Source organism: Lycorma delicatula, chromosome 1 (genome assembly GCF_047948215.1).
Source record: "Lycorma delicatula isolate Av1 chromosome 1, ASM4794821v1, whole genome shotgun sequence".
Lineage (NCBI taxonomy): Eukaryota > Metazoa > Arthropoda > Insecta > Hemiptera > Fulgoridae > Lycorma > Lycorma delicatula.
In genome coordinates, this window is record NC_134455.1 from 78,966,684 (window position 1) to 78,985,471 (window position 18,788).

The following is an 18,788-nucleotide window of genomic DNA, read 5'->3' on the forward strand; positions in this document are numbered from 1 at the left end:
AACTGGCCAGTAGCAGGACTTATTAATTATATAACATTTAAAGAAATTAATTCAAATAATTTATGTAATTTAGAATATCACAATGTTTTGTGTCTTTAATTATTCAATATTTTATGTATTTAGGATATTATTACATAATTTAGGTTTCTTGAAATAAAAATGAAACAAAGAGTAAGTAAAAATAAGTTTTTGCTTTTGAGTACTTAAACAAAAGTCATTAAGATTTAATATTACGTATGTAAACCTTACGCATATTAATAGCGTAAAAACATTTAAATATATTATAACCCTGGTGTGAATAGCCAAAAGCGAAGTTGTAATTATTTATTGAATAAATTACGTAACAGTCTTGCTTAATAAAAAAAGTAATATATATATATATATATATATATATATATATAAAATAGCTGAAAGTGATAATTATAAATGCATTTTTTGTTCTTGATTTAAGATTATATTCATGGGAAAAAATTGTCCTGTATATTCAAAACTACGTAGAATAACCTTAATTGGTATAAACAGCAAGATGTTAAAATACGTAGGTATTAAAAACAAATATTTTAAAATGTTTGTCCGTTTCCAGGCTACTTAATGTTCACAATCACTCTTTCATTTTATTTACCTGAGGGTTAGTTTGGATATAATTAATATGCTATTCTTTCTCAAAAGCATTAAATAACATCGGTTATAGAAATAACTTTGGGAATGAAAAAAAATCATTAAGCTAAATAATATCACAATAAATTGTATTTATTTTATACTACTTGGATTATATATATATATTATTGATTTTGAAGTTTAATATCTCAATTTATTACTATGATAAAAAGTTAAGGATGAAGTTATTCTATTTACTTATAATTTTCCTATTAGCCAACACATTTCAATTCATTACTTAACTGTTTAAAGAAAAAAATCTGAAAAAGCTAAAGAATGGTTCTTTAATTTGGACTAAGTAATAACTTTCCTTGTCCGCGTAAAACGGGCATAAAAGTTTTTAAAATATTCCCCATCAACTGCCTGATAACTGATCGCTTATCATATCATTGTCTTCGTTACGTTGGGAGGATTTTTTTATAACGATTTTCCAGGTATCGGACATTTTCTAATTATCTATTTTAGGTAGAAATGGCAATTTTTTGTGATTAAAAATATATGTATATATTTGGATGTTCGTTTTACACGTTAAATAAGGAAATGTGTACAATAACTGAAATAGATCTTTATGGTTTTTTAATAAATAATTTATAGAGAAAATTTTGTAGAATTTGCTGAAGAGGGGAGAAAGTACTTAATGAAATACCTAACACAAGTAGGACTTCACAACTTTAAAATCATATAAGAGTTTATTGAGATAACTTACATATTCGGTTGAAGTCACATTTCATAAAAAACACATCATAGAAAAACATATAACATTAGTTGGGTGACAAAATTAATGTGGTAATACACTTTAGCCATCCAGTCAGACGTTACTTCTGCAGCTGTGGCGTTAATTTAAAATCTTAGCTCAAGAAAATCGGCAGGAAAAGGTGGTACATAAACCCTGCCTTTAATGAATTTTCACAAGATATTTTCTAGCGGGGTCAAATCTGGGGAGCAAGGTAGTCATGCAACTGGACCTCCACGACCAAAATCCACCGACTAGGGAATCGAGTTTCAAAAAAATCTCGAACTTCTAAGCGGCACTGAGGTGGTGCCGCTGATAGTAAGACCATCTTAGTCATCATCGTTTAACTAAGGAATTAGAAAATTTATAAGCACGTCTCGATAAACGATACCATTTACGGTTGCTTCCTGGAAGAACAGCGGGCCGGAGAGTCTTTGTTTAAGGCACAAAAAAATTGACCTTAGGGCTATCACGAATATGGTGGAACGTTTCATGAGGGTTTACGCTACCCCATATTCGGCAGTAAAGGGTGATGTGAAACTCATTACTCATAATTACATTGTCTAAAAATGTATCGCTGTCTGCAATTTTATCCATCATTTCTACACAAAACTGCAACTTTGTCATTATCTGTAATGTGTTGAACCACGGTTAGTTTGTATGAATTTAACTGCAATCGTTGCAAACAGTCGTTTAAGGAATACCAGTCTCACATGAGACTATTATTATTATTATTATTTCTTCAGTCTACATACAAAGCTTTGTCTGAGTTGTTTCACAGCAGCTTCAGGGATGTTTTGGCGTCCTGTTGATTTTGTACGTTTGATAGAACAACCTGTCTCAACAAAAGTTTGGTGCCGAGAGTAAATTGTACGCGTACAAGGAGGCTTCCTACCGTATTCTCTTCAAAAATTACGTTGAACTGCAGTTGCTGACTGCAAATCGTGAAACCAAACCACACAGCAAGCACGTTCTACACCAGTAAATATATCCATTTTTAACAACAGTGGTGACAGTGGAGGCCAAATTCGGTACTAATGAACTACGTGAGTGATAGCTTGATGAGTTTTGCTATGAAACGAAACTTAAAAAAAATCCGTAAGTTTTCTAAGTAATTTTTTACATGCTTTTAAAGTTGTAAAGTCCTTTTTGAATAACCCGGCATACTAGACAAACATTTTTGTTGAACTTTTTCATAATATAATACGCCCGCTAATGATTTTCTTGCGAGAGGTAGCGTACATCACACGCATTCGCACGAAATATTTCCAGTTTACATTAGATTTACAAATATAATTGCATACTTATCGGCAATGTTTTAATTACTATAAGCATTTTCATATATTGTTTTATAATCCACCTATTTTTATATTCTACATAAGGTTTTGTTAATTATTATTTTTTTTTTTTTATGAAGATTTCATCAGCAAAATTCACTAATGCTTATGAATGGTAATATGGTAGATAGAATAAAAGGTAATAAAGCTACGTTTCTAAAGCGATGGAGATCGGCTTTTGCATTAATTTATATTATTTATTTATTCTTATACATAATTACAGTGATAACGGTTAAATTACCGTAAAAATTTCCATTTAGAAAAAATATTTTTAAAACCGTTTGTGAGAATTTTTTTGTTTTGTGTTTTTTTTTGTTTTGTTATAATATATGAAGTAAAGTTACATTACCCATATTTAAAATGTTGGTTTCATAGTTTTTAAGTTCTTTTCTTTTTTGTAACATAAATAAATACTGACTTATAAGACTGTTATCTTTAGGATTGTATAATGTGACAAAAATGAATAATTTAGAAGAGTTTTGAAAGATAAATAGGTTATTTTTAACATAGTATTCATCTACTGTTTTTTAATAACTTTAAATGTCTACTTTATTCTGTCGAAAAATTACTCTCTAACAGTGTAATAAAGTTGGAAAAGTATTTTAAAACGTAGCAATAAAGATTGTAATAATATTTTAATGATAACGTAATATTTAATTTTTAGTTGTCATAAAATAACGTTTGTTTTGTAACCAAACGGTTGGATAAAACCGACTAGATCAGTGGGTGACCCGGCTGCAGGAAGTTAAATAAATTCGATGGACAGAGATGGTTATAAAGGATTACAGTGTCCGGTTTCTAACGATGATGTGTATAAAGAAAGAAGTTTAAAAACAAGAATAACTAAGATAAGCAAGAAAGTACTAGTAGGTAGAGAAAGATAGACTTATAGGAGGGAAGGAAACTTGAAAAACAGCTTTTTATCAGATTTCACGGGATGACCAAACCAGGTACAATACCCTGCAAATTCAACAGATGAGCAAACTGATCAACCCTGCTATTCCGGGTCATTGCGGGTCACATGCCCCTAGTACTTTACATCAAATTCGCTCTTGGGAAAGTAACATTCAATCTTATTACACGAAATTAAAAATAAATCACTTATAACGTTGAATAGATATCCAATACGTAATAAACTTTATGTGAAAATTTATTACCAGTTCAATCTGTAGGGAAAAAATTACACTAAATTTAAGTTTTAAATCAAATGTTCTTTATTTTAATAGAGTTAATTTTTAAGTAACAATTTTCATAATAACGAATTTCTTTTTTAATAATAAATCTTATCTTCAAATATATATATGTGTGTGTGTGTGTGTGTAGAAGATGTGTTATTGCTTTTAAATGCTATTCGCCATTATTACTTCTTAGATCAAAAGAAATTTATGGCAAACATACCATATAGTCAATTTTTTTACAATTAGTTCGTTCAAAGCAACCTCCGGATGAGAGTTATAATTTGAACTTACTGGATAATGTGCCAAAAAAAGGAAAATGTACTAAAATAAGTGGTCAAGTTTTTAAAGTAGAAAAATTATAATGGACAGAACATATCAATATGCAGATATTGATTCAATGATTGATTTGTATGACATTCTGGAAGTCTTCCGATATCCACTTTTCCTAATTTTGGACCTGTGCTTAAAGGTCATAGGTGTTTTGTAGCGACCTCTATTCAGGTAATGTTTTTGTCAATAGCTTGTTATATTAATAAATTAGCAGAATATATGATAGTTAAAACCCAGCAAAGTTGCTGGGGGACATTACCTCGCACAGGAAACAAACCGATAACCTTCTACGTCACTCCGACGCATAGATCAACAAAAATAAGGAGGATCTATGTAACTTTTTATAAGTTAAATGTATGTACACCTAATGTGAGCTAAGAATATGTCCATATGTCCTTAAAGTTTAATTCAATCCATATGCAATAAAATGTATTTGTTTTTTTACTATTTTCTCTTTTTTATGACCAAGGATGAAACAGTTTTTGCACTAAAAAAGCTATAAAAAGTTAGATATACTTATAGAATTCTAATTTTTTAAGATCTGAGAATATTATAGTTTGTTATGATATGATGTGAAACATTTTGTTTAAAAAAATCAATACAATAAACTGGAAATCATTCATGAAAACCTTCTGGGAAAATAATGACTCAAGTGCAAAAATAGGGACAAAGAAGCAAAAACTCACGTTGAAGAATGTCAAGCTTTTCCAACGACTTGTCACTCTTTGCAGAATCAGAACAACAAACAATCAGCTAAATTAATCGATTGAAAGAAGTAGCTGAAAGAACAAGGTTGTAGATCTCCTTATCAAAGACAGACATCATCGTGTCAAGTGCATGTTAAGTGCTAGTAAATGTTCCAAAAAGACAACAAAAACAAAGAATGGCAAAATTAACATTACGGACCATTTTAAATATTTTGTAGAAATAATTAGTAGAAACGGAACAGATAAACTAGTAAATGAGATCAAAAAACACAAACCAGAAAAGCCAAATTTTACACAAAAAATATTTATAATAAAAAGAACCTTTTTTAACCTTTTATAGATACAAATTAAGGCATTATAACACAGCTGTAAATTCTTGTACGGAATGTAAACGAGAACAGAATAACAATAGAAATTACATCAAAAGAAATTTATGGCAAACATACCATATAATCAATTTTTTACAATTAGTTCGTTCAAATCAACCTCCGGATGAGAGTTATAATTTGAACTTACTGGATAATGTGCCAAAAAAAGGAAAATGTGTTAAAATAAGTGAGTAGTTAGTAATAAGTAAGTAGTTTCTTTCTGTTCTATAACTAGAACAGATTACTAATGATAAAAGAAGAATGTTAAGAAGGATTTATGGTCCAAGAAGGTGAGATTAAATAAAGAAATCGATAAAATTGAAGACCTGGATATAACAATAATAATACAACTAAAATTCTATGGATACATGGTCCGATTGAAGTAATCAAGGCTAAACAAACAAATTTTGAATAAATTCTGGAATTATAAAGGTCAAGGTGGAAATGTTAAACAGATGAAAGAAGAGCTCTAAAAGTTTAATCTTACAAAAAATGACTGTCTTGATCAGAAAAAATACAGAAAGAACCTTTTTGAAGTAAAGGTTCCTGTAGGTGAAAAGAAAAAATTCAACAGAGGAGAATGGACTAAAGAAAGAAGAGCTAAACAGTCTGAAATATTGAAGAACTTCTGGATGAAAAAGAAACTAACAACATGAAATGATATTTGCGCGGGTCCTTGAAGGCCTATCTGCGGAGAAAAAATGCTGGAAATCAAATTATTTTAATTAACATTAATTAGAAGATTTTTTAGGTATAGAATTAAATATAGGTGGATTATATTCATAAATGTATTCTATCAGAGTTTTGTTTAGGATTTGTGTTTTTAAAATTAGGGAACCCACCGAGTTAGTCTCGTGGATAAACTCGTCATCGCAAAATCGAAGCTGATTTTCGAAGTCGAGAGTTCTAGGTTTCAAGTCTTTGTAAAGGCAGTTGCTTTTAATGGATTTGAATTCTAGACAGTAGATACCGGTGTTTTTTTTTATAATTGGATTTCCATTAACCACACTTCTCAGGAGTGGTCGATCTGAGTCCGTTCAGAACCACATGTTTACCCACACATTTACACTTACTTTTGCAGGTGCAGGCAGGCAAGCCGGTAGCAGTAATTGCATTTGCCTATAAACACACACATCCAAATCTGGCAGCAAGCTGGAAAAACTGGTTGAAATAAAAAATTAGAGGACATCAAAATCTGTAGAATGAAAAATTCGGATGATAAATATATATTTTTCTTTACAGACAACGATACTTTCTTCCTGTAATATTTATGAACAATTACTTCTTGTGAGTAATAAATTTCTCTTATATTAGAACATTTAAGAAAGTTAAAACTTGGTTATGACTGTACGATTCTTATGCTGAAGAGTTATTCCATTTAACAAAATTTTAAAATTCTTACATCACAACTAACAAAAAAATTAAAACATCAACAAAAAGAAAATTAATGTTGTTAACAATATGTTTTAACGTTTAATTTTTTTTTGTTTTTAAGACCAAAATTATAAATAATTACTGTGTACATTTCAGTAGAAATGAAACTGCGCTTGAACTACGGATGAAAAAAAAAATATTGGGTTGATAAGTGAGATGAAAGTGTCTAGCTGCATACATGTACGTACGAATAATACAGTAATTGTTCTAAGCAATTAAAAACAATTCTATTCTCGTCAGATTATAATTTCTTGAGTAAATAATGGAGTTTCTAAGGTTTTTAAAACTAATTTTCCGTCGATACATGTAGACAAATAAATACCAGAAGATATTAATCTTAATTTAATGAATGGTAAAATAACTTGTTTTCACTTGTTTCAATTTTATTCAAATAAATTTACATACGAAGAAAAGTAAATACAATTAATTATGGGTATTATTGAATAAAATATGCACTTTCGCATATAAGTCTCTTATATGCATATTATCTCTCTTTCGCATATTATCTCTTAAAACAACCTGAATGAATATTTAAGATTATAAATATAAAATAACAAGAGGCCCCATTATCTAGTGTCATATATGGAAAGATCAGCTTACCGATTAACTTAGTTTTTTTAAACAGACTATTTATAACTTAATAATATGGGTTAAATACAAAATCATTGAAAGATTATAGTCTATTTATTCATATGACACAAAATAAAAGAATCAAATTAACCGTGACCCAATTATTTATACGTTATTAAATTCGATTTTTATAACAACATACCATATTTTGTAAATTTATAAAACGAATTTCCCTTTTATAACAGAATAAAATTAAGAAAATTTACATAATTTTAAAATAAAATTTTAATTGTTTCATTGAAATTCTCTTATATTTTATCTTAGAATAAAATTATTTCAATATCTGAATATAAAGTAGAATTACAAACTTTTTTTTACGTTTTAAAGATTTAATACTTAAGACATTAAAAATTGTTGTATCATTATTGTTTTTCACAAAGAGAATGTGTGGTACCTAGGACTTCACTTCAGCGTTTGACTTGGAAATGTTGGAATGTCACCGAAAAGTCTTGGAAGTGAGGATTAAAAGAAAAGAACTGAACGCGAAATAAAGAGAACTGCATTCATTGGCTGCTACTGAGAAACTCACACCTGATGTTGTCCAATAAAGTTATCCTACAAACAATCTGGATTTATGGCTTGGAGTTGTGGGGAACAACCAGTAATAGTAGATATCATAGTAATATGTAGATATCATACAACACTTCCAAAAAAAGTTAAGAGAACAACTACAGAGGCGCCATGGTTCACATGGAATGATAGATTCACGAATATTTGGAGCTTCCGATGGTTCCTGAGGTGGTGAGACAACACAGTGTTGAATACCAATTACGTTTAGAAAATAACGTCAACCAATTAGCGATCAATCTGCCTTATAACAGTGGGAACATGTTAAGGCTGAAACGTCTCCTTGTGTTTGACTTAGGAGTTATTAAATGAGTTTGCAGCTACTATCGCCAACGCCAAATCACCAGTTATTTATTTTTTTATTTTTCGTTTGATTATTTGTTTGTTTCTTCTTTCCTGTCTAGCGCTACAGCAGAGCTATAGCTTTAGAAGGGAAAGTATTGGAATCAGTCCAAGTTGGGCATATGCGGTATTCACCGGATCTTGATCTTTTGTCACTTAAGTAATTCAAAAAAACTGGATGGAAATTTTCCGGATGCTCGTATGTACATGTATATGTCTGGTCTTGGACTTCTTATATCTCCAGAACTACTGGACCTATTTTGACCAAACTTGGTCAGATCACTTCTATATATGGAGCATTGATGCAACTAAATTTTCAACTTAAAACGTCAAAGGGATGAGGCTGTACAACAAGGTCAACCGCAGTATTTCGAGATTTCACCTAATTAAGGTCTTATTTTTCTTACGCACATTTGTTAACAATGAAAAAGTAATAATATTTGCAAATTCGCATCCCACCCCAAAATATGCTCTAAATAAATTAGTGGCTAAGTGTCTACACACACACACACACACACACAAACATTTCTACATCGGTGAATCGTTTAAAAAGATTTCAATTCCATATATCCAACTCTTAAGGAATTAGCTGTTTTTCCGATTTTTTTTTTTTTTAAACAATGAATTAGGAAATTCTGAAAATTATGCTGAAGAAAAGATTTTGAAAGATAAAAACTCGTTAAAGTCAACCGGTAAAACTGATGTTAATAATAAAAATTTTGGTCTTTTAATAATAAGATGTGAGTGAGTGCCTGCGCGCGTAACTAATCTGATTTTTCAATCATGTCTTCTTTTTTAAAATTTTTAATGCAAAAACTTCCTAACTATACATATAATGTATAGTTAGTTGGTTAGTTTATCTTTTTTTAATTATTTACAATTTCCTTAAAAAAATCATTTGCTGTGTATGATTTAATCTTTTTGTTTTACACATTAAGTGTAAAAACGAAATATTTAAGCCTAATACGTCTTATTATGATTAAAAATTAATCTATTTAAAGTCGTAAAAATAGTATTTAATAGATACTTTTAGGATGTATTAAAATAAATAAATTATTTTTAAATAAAAATTACTTATTAATACATTAAGTAATGAATTTTCTTTATTAAATAAATAGGGAAAATAATTTTTTTTAAATTAGAAAAAAAGAACAGCAAACGAAGAAAGCCGTGTAAAACTAAAAATATCAATTATTAGAAATTAAATTTCGATTTTAATCATATTTTTTTTAAAAGTACGACCAATTATATATAATTGTGTTCAAAATTTAAAAAAAAGAGCACCTGGTTATTTTTATTTTTCTATGAATATGATAAAAAACAAATGACATTTGCAATGATGCAGAAAAACTTTCAATTCAGTAATATATTATTATTTTTTCAATGAAGAAAATTTTAAAATTAACAAAGTAGGAAAGAAAGAAGTAGGGGAAATAAATAGAGGAGTCGAAAGAACTTCTCCTTAATTAAAATTACTAGTTTTATTCTATTTTATATTGCTTTTAATTAAATTTAACTTTTTGTTTTTGCAAAGTGCCCACATTTTTATAAAAACTATTTTTTTTAAATAGTCGAGTATATAATTTTTATTTCAAGATATAAAAAAGTTCTTAATTAACATTTGAAACTTTTTAAAGAAGGAATTGGCTTGTTTTAATTAATTTTATAAAATTGGAATATACCAATTTTTGGGCCACCCCAAAAAAAAATCTCAAAATAATATTCTTTGTTTCACTGTTTCTTTTGACTTGATTTTTTTTTTATAACGGAATTATGGCAGAGAATTGTCAATAACACATATAATTTAGTAAATTTTAATACTTCAAAAATTCTTTTTAAAAACGATGCAGTGTGTAATATTGCAGAAGTTGACTAAAAAAAATGTATTATAAAAAATAAAAAACACATAAATTTGGCAAAAGAACTTAAAAAACTTTTAAATTATGTATTAAATATTTTCGTAACCTTCAGTTAAACAAGGGTCCGGAAACGCTTCGCTTTCGAATTATAGCCTGCGAAAAATTTCATTCTGATCTCTTCTCAAATGGTAAAATGAAGCCATTTTTAAGTTCTTAGAACTCAAATTAAGCTGTGTATCTGTTGGTTTTCATTTGAAAAACTGAATAAATCCAGAACTAATTTCAATTTTTTTGTAAAACAAAAAAAATTGTGTTACAAAACAAATTTTTTTAGGTTTGATGTACAATAAATTCGATAAATTGAAAAAGTAAATAAATGAATATTCCTACAAAATTTGTGAAAAGTTTAATCACGAGGAAAGTTATGTAAATAACTTTTACAAAACATGAAGAAGAGTAAGTAATTTGATTTTTATTGAAATAAAAACAAATCAAACTATTGCAGTAAAGTACTGTATGACGTTAAACTAAAATAAGAATTATTTCAATACTGGGAAGTATCTAGAAACACAGATTTTGCTTGGGAAACGGAAATTAAATTTTGTATCGTTTGAAAAATGCCATGCCTGATTGGGATTATAACCCTCCGGATGAAAGGTCTAGACGTTACTACTCCGCCACGAAGATCGACTACAGTTTAATTGTATTATTTAATTTTTCTTTTATGCTAAAAACTTTAAGAAACAAAAATTCATTATTTACAAATAATTTTGAAATAATTATTTAAAAAAAAAAAAAATGGAACCGACATCAAGACCATTCAATGTGATGCAAGCATATAGAATTATAAGATTCCCACTATCCCTACCGATGCTGTATATTATGTAAAATGCGTATTTTATCTGAAAGGTTTAAGACAAGGTATCCCGACTTTTGATGATTTTATCTTCAAAATTGCTATATATCTTGTGCAGAGACTCACATTATCTGCTCTAAAGATGACCATACAACATCATCTACATACAACACCATACAACTAATGCATATATATATAGAGTATCAGGATTTCCACTGCCTCTACCTACCCGCCGGATGGCGAACAAACTTTTTTCACAATTTTCAGACCGATTTTTTGTGGCTAAAAAATCTTTAAATCATAGTACTACTGCGGAAAGCAGCTGCGTCGATTGCAACAATATTTATTTGAATCGGATAAACAGGAAAAAGGTTATGCGCGAACAAATATAAAAAAAATATACGGGTCGAATAAACAACTTCCTTTTTTGAAGTCGGTTACAAAAACTAAATTGAAAAATGTTTATTTTGTATTTCAACACTATTAATAGGTGATCAACAACTGATGAATGTTTTTAAATTTGGAGAAAATTTTTGCGCTTGATTATCATTTTCTAAAAAATACTTTTTCAATTTCCAAACGAAAAATATGCAAATAAATATCTGTTTATAAGTACTATAATAAAAATTTGCTAGGTGCATATCGTTTGAATAATAGATCGTGGATACCGGTGTTTTTTTGTGGTTGGGTTTCAATGAAACACACATCTCAGGAATGATAGACCTGAGACTGTACAAGATTAAACTTCATTTACATTCATACATATCATCCTCATTCATCCTCTGAAGTAGTACCTTACGGTGATTCCGGAGAGTAAACAGAAAAAAATGAGAGAGGTGCGTATCGTGAATATCAAAGAATATTTTCTAGTAGAAGAATATTTAATCTTAAAAAGTTTTTTCAATATTTCAATTTTTTTTCGCACAGATTATTTTTTTCGTTATGTTGATATTGTGTTGAACGCTAAGACCATCTTATCGATGAAGAGCAGAACGTAATTAAGTTCAACATAGCCCGGGACTCCGTACTAAACGAATTTCAAATAGAACTGATTTTTTCACTTTTGTATGGCGTATATTTCATAAATATTTCTATTTTGTATGCATATATATTTCTATATATATATATATATATATATATATATAGAGAGAGAGAGAGAGAGAGAGAGAGAGTAAGAGCACGAGAGAGAGAGATAGAATGAGACTGTATGTGAATGATATAGTAAGTTTCCCTTTTAAGAGTTCATTCATATATGAAAAGGTACGTGAGGGACTGATCCAGGACAGAAATGCTTTATGCTTTCAAGGGTACACACAATGGAATATAGCCAACATCTCACCTGACCGATTCATGTACGTAGATAATAAGTAACTACCACGTCATTTTCTAAATATGTATAAAGTAAAAACGAGGGGATAGTTGGTTGCTTAGTGTGACGAGGAACGTGTGAATAAAATAATGAGAGGGAAAAAATATACGTGTACAAAGTAATGACGTCATCGGTTATTTAAAAAAAATATTGTGAAAGAATATCTTGGCACTAACATGATACAAGATATATAGATTAATTTTAATTTGTTTTTGATTTAATAATTAGTATTTAAAGCAGGCGAGGTTCGGTTTAAACTTTATATTTTGGCATTTCGTCTATTAGTATTTTAATATTGTCGGTACGGCCAAAATATTTTTTCCGATTTTTATGAAATTTCTAAGCTAGTTTTTTCAAATTAAAAAAAATATATAAAAGAATATTTAACGATTTTGAAAAAAGTTTTTCGTTTCAAAAAACCGTCGACTAGTACACAGGAAAAATGTTGGTTGATAGTGACACCGTTTGGGTTTGTTCTTTTTAAATAATAATTTTTCGTATGTTTAATTTATATATTACATTTAAAATATTTAAAAAATATATTAGAATAAACATGTCAAAATTACAAAAAAAAAAAACAAAAAAAAACATCGGGAATGTAATGGAATTAATTATTTAGCAATGACAATTTTCCCTGGAAATAATGTTTATGATACTATTAATATAAAAGGGTTACTTATGGGATACGATAAACCTTGTGTTATCAGTTACGATTGACAATTCCGTTTTACACTTTATTTTGCAATAAATCATTTTTTAATAAGCTATTTTAAATAATTTTTTTATAAATTATTTTGGTTCAATACATCAATTAATTAATTTTAAAATAACCGACTTGTAAGGTTTACTTTAATAATTTAAATAATGTTTTATTAAAGGTCTCTGTAATGTTAGCCGCAAATAAACCAAGATTAAATAAGTAGCTAGGTAGTCGTCTAGATAAAGTGCAGAGATGTGTATGGTGTTAATCAAAAGTCAACTAATATTTGTGTTACGAATAGTAACATTTACTTTGGTAGTAAATCACATATTTGTGTATTTTGTCCCTTCCCTTCATACTAGAACTACAAGGGTTTGTAATCCTTCGCCAGTTCCTTTTTTTACTTTAATTTTTTATTTTATTAATTTCATTGAAAACTTAGTTTATTAAATTCAACGAATTAGAATGAGAGTTTGTTACAATGATTCAGATATACTGTACACAATAATAGTAATTTACGTGTGATAACACGCAAGTAATACAACAAATACCCTTTTTTCAGAATGAATTTATATTATAATTCTATTATTAAGATCATCATAATTAATGAAATAACACAAAATATAACGGCCACACAGCCGTAATAAGTGTAAATTGTAATATTATAATTCACACTCATTTCTATATTCGGAGAAAGTACAAGTTTAGAAATTATATTTACATTCTGATGTATTAGGTGTATGTGAAAAAATCTTGCGAATTTTAAGTAAGATTATTTTTAACATAAAGTGTTAAATATAATAAAGTTATTACTTAAAAATCAATAAAAGTTTAGCTGCATAAATTAACTGTTAAAATATAGTATAGATTTCTTCTATGGGTATTTCATATAGTTCTAAGCAAAAGGTAATTTTTTCTACCGATAAAAATACTTACTTTTTAAAAAAAATACTTCACTTTGACTCTGATGTAAACGGAAATTAACTAAGTGTTTTCCGAATTCGCCAACACAATAATTGGTTAAGATATACAACGATGAGCGACTGAATTGTTATATCTCTCTGTCACACACAAACGTGCGCACGCAAACACACACACACACACATTATAGATTTATTTATACGTGATTAAAAATAAACGGTTCCATTACGAAGCAACCACTGGTACCCGTTGAAACAAAATCGAGATGTAATTTGTTGCTAAAATCAAAAAATTGTTTTTAAGGCTGTTATTGTCATATTTTATGATTTCGCTAAAAGCTTAAACAATTTCTAATTTTATTACAGTTACTAGAAAAAAAAAATTGTAATTGGTCGCAATATGTCATAATATTTGTCATATATCATAATACACGATAACAATTCTTGTATCAGAGAGTAAGGTGATTTTAAAGGTTTTTAATACCAGTAACCCAGAAATGAAAGAAAAGTGAAACATTCTATAATTTTCATAACGTTAAATGAAAGTAACATAGTTGTGGTTAGATTTTCTAATTTTTTTATTATAACACAGAATTGTTTATGTCGTTTTATTATATCATTAAAATTTACATAAAATATAACTATTTAAATTTTTAAAATTACCTTTGTGTAATGATTGAGGATTTTGTTGATCTACTGAGTTCATCTTTCCCTGTAAACAAAAAAAAAAAAAATTAACAATAGTAAACCTTTATTTAAATAGTAAAATAATAATTAAGATCAATCAATATACATAAAATAATAAATAAAATATTACTAACATCACTGTAATTATGAAAAATTCTAAATGATTAAAATTTAATATTAAAAATAAAATTATTACGCCAAACACACACACACACACACACACACACACACACACTCACACACACACACACACACACACATATATATATATATATATATATGTATGTAGTTGTGCGCGTGTACACACATACAAACACACACAAATTTGTGAATTTGTTGCACATAAATATGTAAGCTCATTTCTACAACAGAAAATAGTAAACAAAATTCGACACATTGTCTGAAGAAAAATTATGAGTTTTTCTTATTGTTAAAAAAATATAATTTATACTTGCAATTAAATATGATTTACTGAGGTACTACTGTAAAATATTTTATCTTAAGTTAAGAGAAATTAAAAGTAAACTAATAGGCATTATAAGATTGTCTTATAACGGAGAATTTGAGTAAATTTTATGTTTCGTGGAATGTCCCCATACTTCACAAACCAGACTGTCTCTCTATTAGGTAATATAATAACTCTTTCGAAATGTCAGTATTAACTAGGCTAAATTTTTACTTAAATTTTTCTATTACAATTTTAATTTTAAATACATTAATAAAAAAAAAAAAGATTTTAATTAAATGTTTTTATTATTTTTTCTCTAATTTTATTTTTACCCAATTTCCAAAATTTTGTTGGGGATGATAAATTTGTTACATGATTTAATGTCATAGGTTTTAAAAAATGAAAAAGTAAATAAAATCAGTTTATTTTGGACTTTATTAACAGTTAATTCCATTTATCAATTAATGGAATTTCGAAATAAATTTTATACTGTTACATGCGTTATAGTGCAACTCAATTTAAATACCTGTTGTGTTTTTGTTTATTTATTTTTTTAAGTTAAGCAGCTGGACCAAAGGTGCAACCATGTCAGTGAGATATCTGTTGAGAGCCAGACTAAGTAATGATTCCTGAAAGAGGGCAGCAGCTCTTTCAGTAGTTGTTAAGGGCGTAGGTCAGGAGGACTTAATTGGCCATATCAACATCACTCAATCTTTTGAGTACTGTGCAGCTGAAAGCAATGGAAAACTACTTTTTTCCAAGAAAATATAGCTCTCTGAATTTTCATGTAACAAAGATGGAGGCGCCTTCCTTGGTAAATCATATTCTGGAGGTAAACTAGTCCCCCGTTCCGATCTCTGGGTGGGAACTACTAAGGAAGGGGGTCACCAGAAAATTAAAAAATAACATCCTATGATTCGGAGCGTGGAATGTTAGAAGTCTGAAAAGGGTTGGTAGGTTAGAAAACTTAGAGAAAAGAACTGGAAAAGTTAAATGAAGATGTAGTAGGAATTAGCGAGGTTCGGTAGGAAGAACAAAACGACATTTGGTCAGCTGATTTTAGAATAATTAACTCAGCTTCAAATAAAGGGCAGGCAGGAATAGGTTTCATAATGAAAAAGAAGATAGGGAAGAGAGTAGAGTATTTAAAAATGCATAGCAATAGAACCATTGTAATAAGGATAGAATCAAAACCTAATCCAACAACGATTTTTAACGTCTACATGTCTACAAGTGCCCATGATGATGAGATAGAGTGTGTACACGAAGAAGTTGACGAAGCAATTAAACACATAAAAGGGGATGAAAATTTTTTAATAGTTAAAGATTGGAATGCAAGCATTAGAAAAGTCAAGGAAAGAAATATTATGGGTGAATATGGGCTGGGCAAAAGAAATGGAAGAGGGGACCGACTTATAGAGTTTTGCAGAAGAAAGTCTCCTGCAATAGACGGAACACCTGCACAATTACTGCGCAGTGCAGGTTAGGAAGTGATAGTTAGATTATACAAACTGGTATGTAATATTTACAAAAAAGGGTAAGTTCCATCAGACTTCATAAAGAGTGATATAGTCATGATACCAAAGAAAGCAGGAGCAGATAAATGTGAAGAATACAAAACAATTAGGTTAACATGCATCAAATATCTTAACTAGAATTCTGCACAGACGAATTGAGAGGAAAGTGGAAGAAGTGTTAGGAGAAGACCAATTTGGTTTCGGGAAAAGTATAGGAACAAGGAACGCAATTTTAGCGCTCAGATTAGTAGTAGAAGGAAGTTTGAAGAAAAAAAACAACATACTTGGCATTTATAGACCTAGAAAAAGCATTCGATAATGTAGACCGGAACAAAATGTTCAGCATTTTAAGAAAACTGGGTTCAAGTACAAAGATAGAAGAACAATTACTAACATTTACAGGAACCAAACAGCAATAGTAATTGAAGAACATAAGAAAGAAGCCGCAATAAGAAAGGGAGTTCAACAAGGATATTTCCTATTACAATACTTTTTAATCTTTACATAGAACTAGCAGTTAATGATGTTAAAGAAGAATTTAGATCCGGAGTAAAAGTACATGGTGGAAAGATAAAGATGCTACGATTTGCTGATGATATAGTAATTCTAGTTGAGAGTAAAAAAGATTTGGAAGAAACAATGAACGGCATGGATGAAGCCTTACACATGAAGTACCGCATGAAAATAAACAAGAACAAAACGAAAGTAATGAAATGTAGTAGAAATAATGTAGATGAACCACTGAATATAAAAATAGGAAGAGAAAAGATTACGGAAATAGAAGAATTTTGTTATTTGAAAAGTAAAATTACTAAAGATGGACGAAGCAGGAGCGATATAAAATGCCGAATAGCACAAGCAAAACGAGGCTTCATTCAGAAATATAATTTGTTTACGTCAAAAATGAATTTAAACGCCAAGAAAACGTTTTGAAAGTATATGTTTGGAGCGTAGCTGTACATGGAAGTGAAACTTGGACAATCGAAATACCAGAGAAGAAAAGATTAGAAGCTTTTGAAATGTGGTGCAATAGAAGAATGTTAAAAATCAGATGGGTGGGTAAAGTGACAAATTAAGAGGTGTTGCGGCAAATTGATGAAGAAAGAAGCATTTGGAAAAATATAGTTAAAAGAAGAGACAGACTTACAGGCCCCACCTTAAGTCATCTTGGAATAGTGGCTTTGATATTGGAAGTACAAGTAGATGGGAAAAATTCTGCAGGCAGGCAACGTTTGGAATAAATGAAATAAATTGTTAGGGATGTAGGATGTAAGGTATACCGAATTGAAACGACTCAAACCAGTCAAATGACTGAAGACAAAAAAAAAACTTAATACAATTTCAATTATCTGTAAAGATATTCAGGATACCGGTTCAATCTAATAATTTTGAATTAATTAAACGATTAAAACAATAAATCATAACTAATATCTAATTTTTTTCTCAGGGTGAGCCTGGCTTTTGTATCCATAGACGGGGAATGAAGAGTCTACGTTCCGTCTATTGCTGGACTGACTTCGCTAATAACTTTCCTCATCATGCTACATGTTTCTAGGATAAAAATTTTCCGTAGCTCTACATAAATGTTCTTACTGAGTTTTAGTTTGTGTAAGACACGTGTTCATAGATCACTATAAGCATTACTTTATTCTGATGTCAACGGTCATCATGTTGGATATAGGTAGATATTTGTTTATTTTTCTTGTTGATTCTACCGTAAAGGATGCTGGCATTACGATGTTAATTAGGTACGTGTGCTTTGCTGCTTTGTCTGTTTGAACATTATCGTTTTGATTGTGGTTGGTAGTCCAAGAGTTCTCAGTTTCCGGTTCCATTATTTTCGATTTTTCGTTTGTATCGGTTGTAGTTGATACTTGTAACAGGGTTAATAGGGTTCAATGTTGTTAATTAGACCAATTTTCTTTTTGTATATCCGCTGATGGATCACCTTGATATCTTTGATGTGTCGTTTAAGCTACAGGTGTTCAAAAAGTGACGTAATCTTATGGGTAAATGAGTAAGTTACTATAACTGTTGAAAGCGGCCTGCATTATGCGATCACTTAATAATACGATCACATAATTGAATACGAGGTTGCCTCTAAACCCATGCTGTAATGCTTGTTGAGGAATTGTATGACATGTGTCAC

At 29.3% G+C, this 18,788-nt stretch overlaps 1 protein-coding gene across 1 annotated transcript in view; it reads right to left on the minus strand.

The window, feature by feature from the left end:
* Window positions 1-18,788, minus strand: part of LOC142319482 (uncharacterized) — a 439,670-nt gene that overhangs the window by 101,960 nt on the left and 318,922 nt on the right. The window contains exon 4 of the mRNA XM_075356813.1: window positions 14,651-14,699. Coding sequence (XP_075212928.1) covers window positions 14,651-14,699 — 49 coding nt within the window. The remainder of the gene's footprint in view (window positions 1-14,650; window positions 14,700-18,788) is intronic.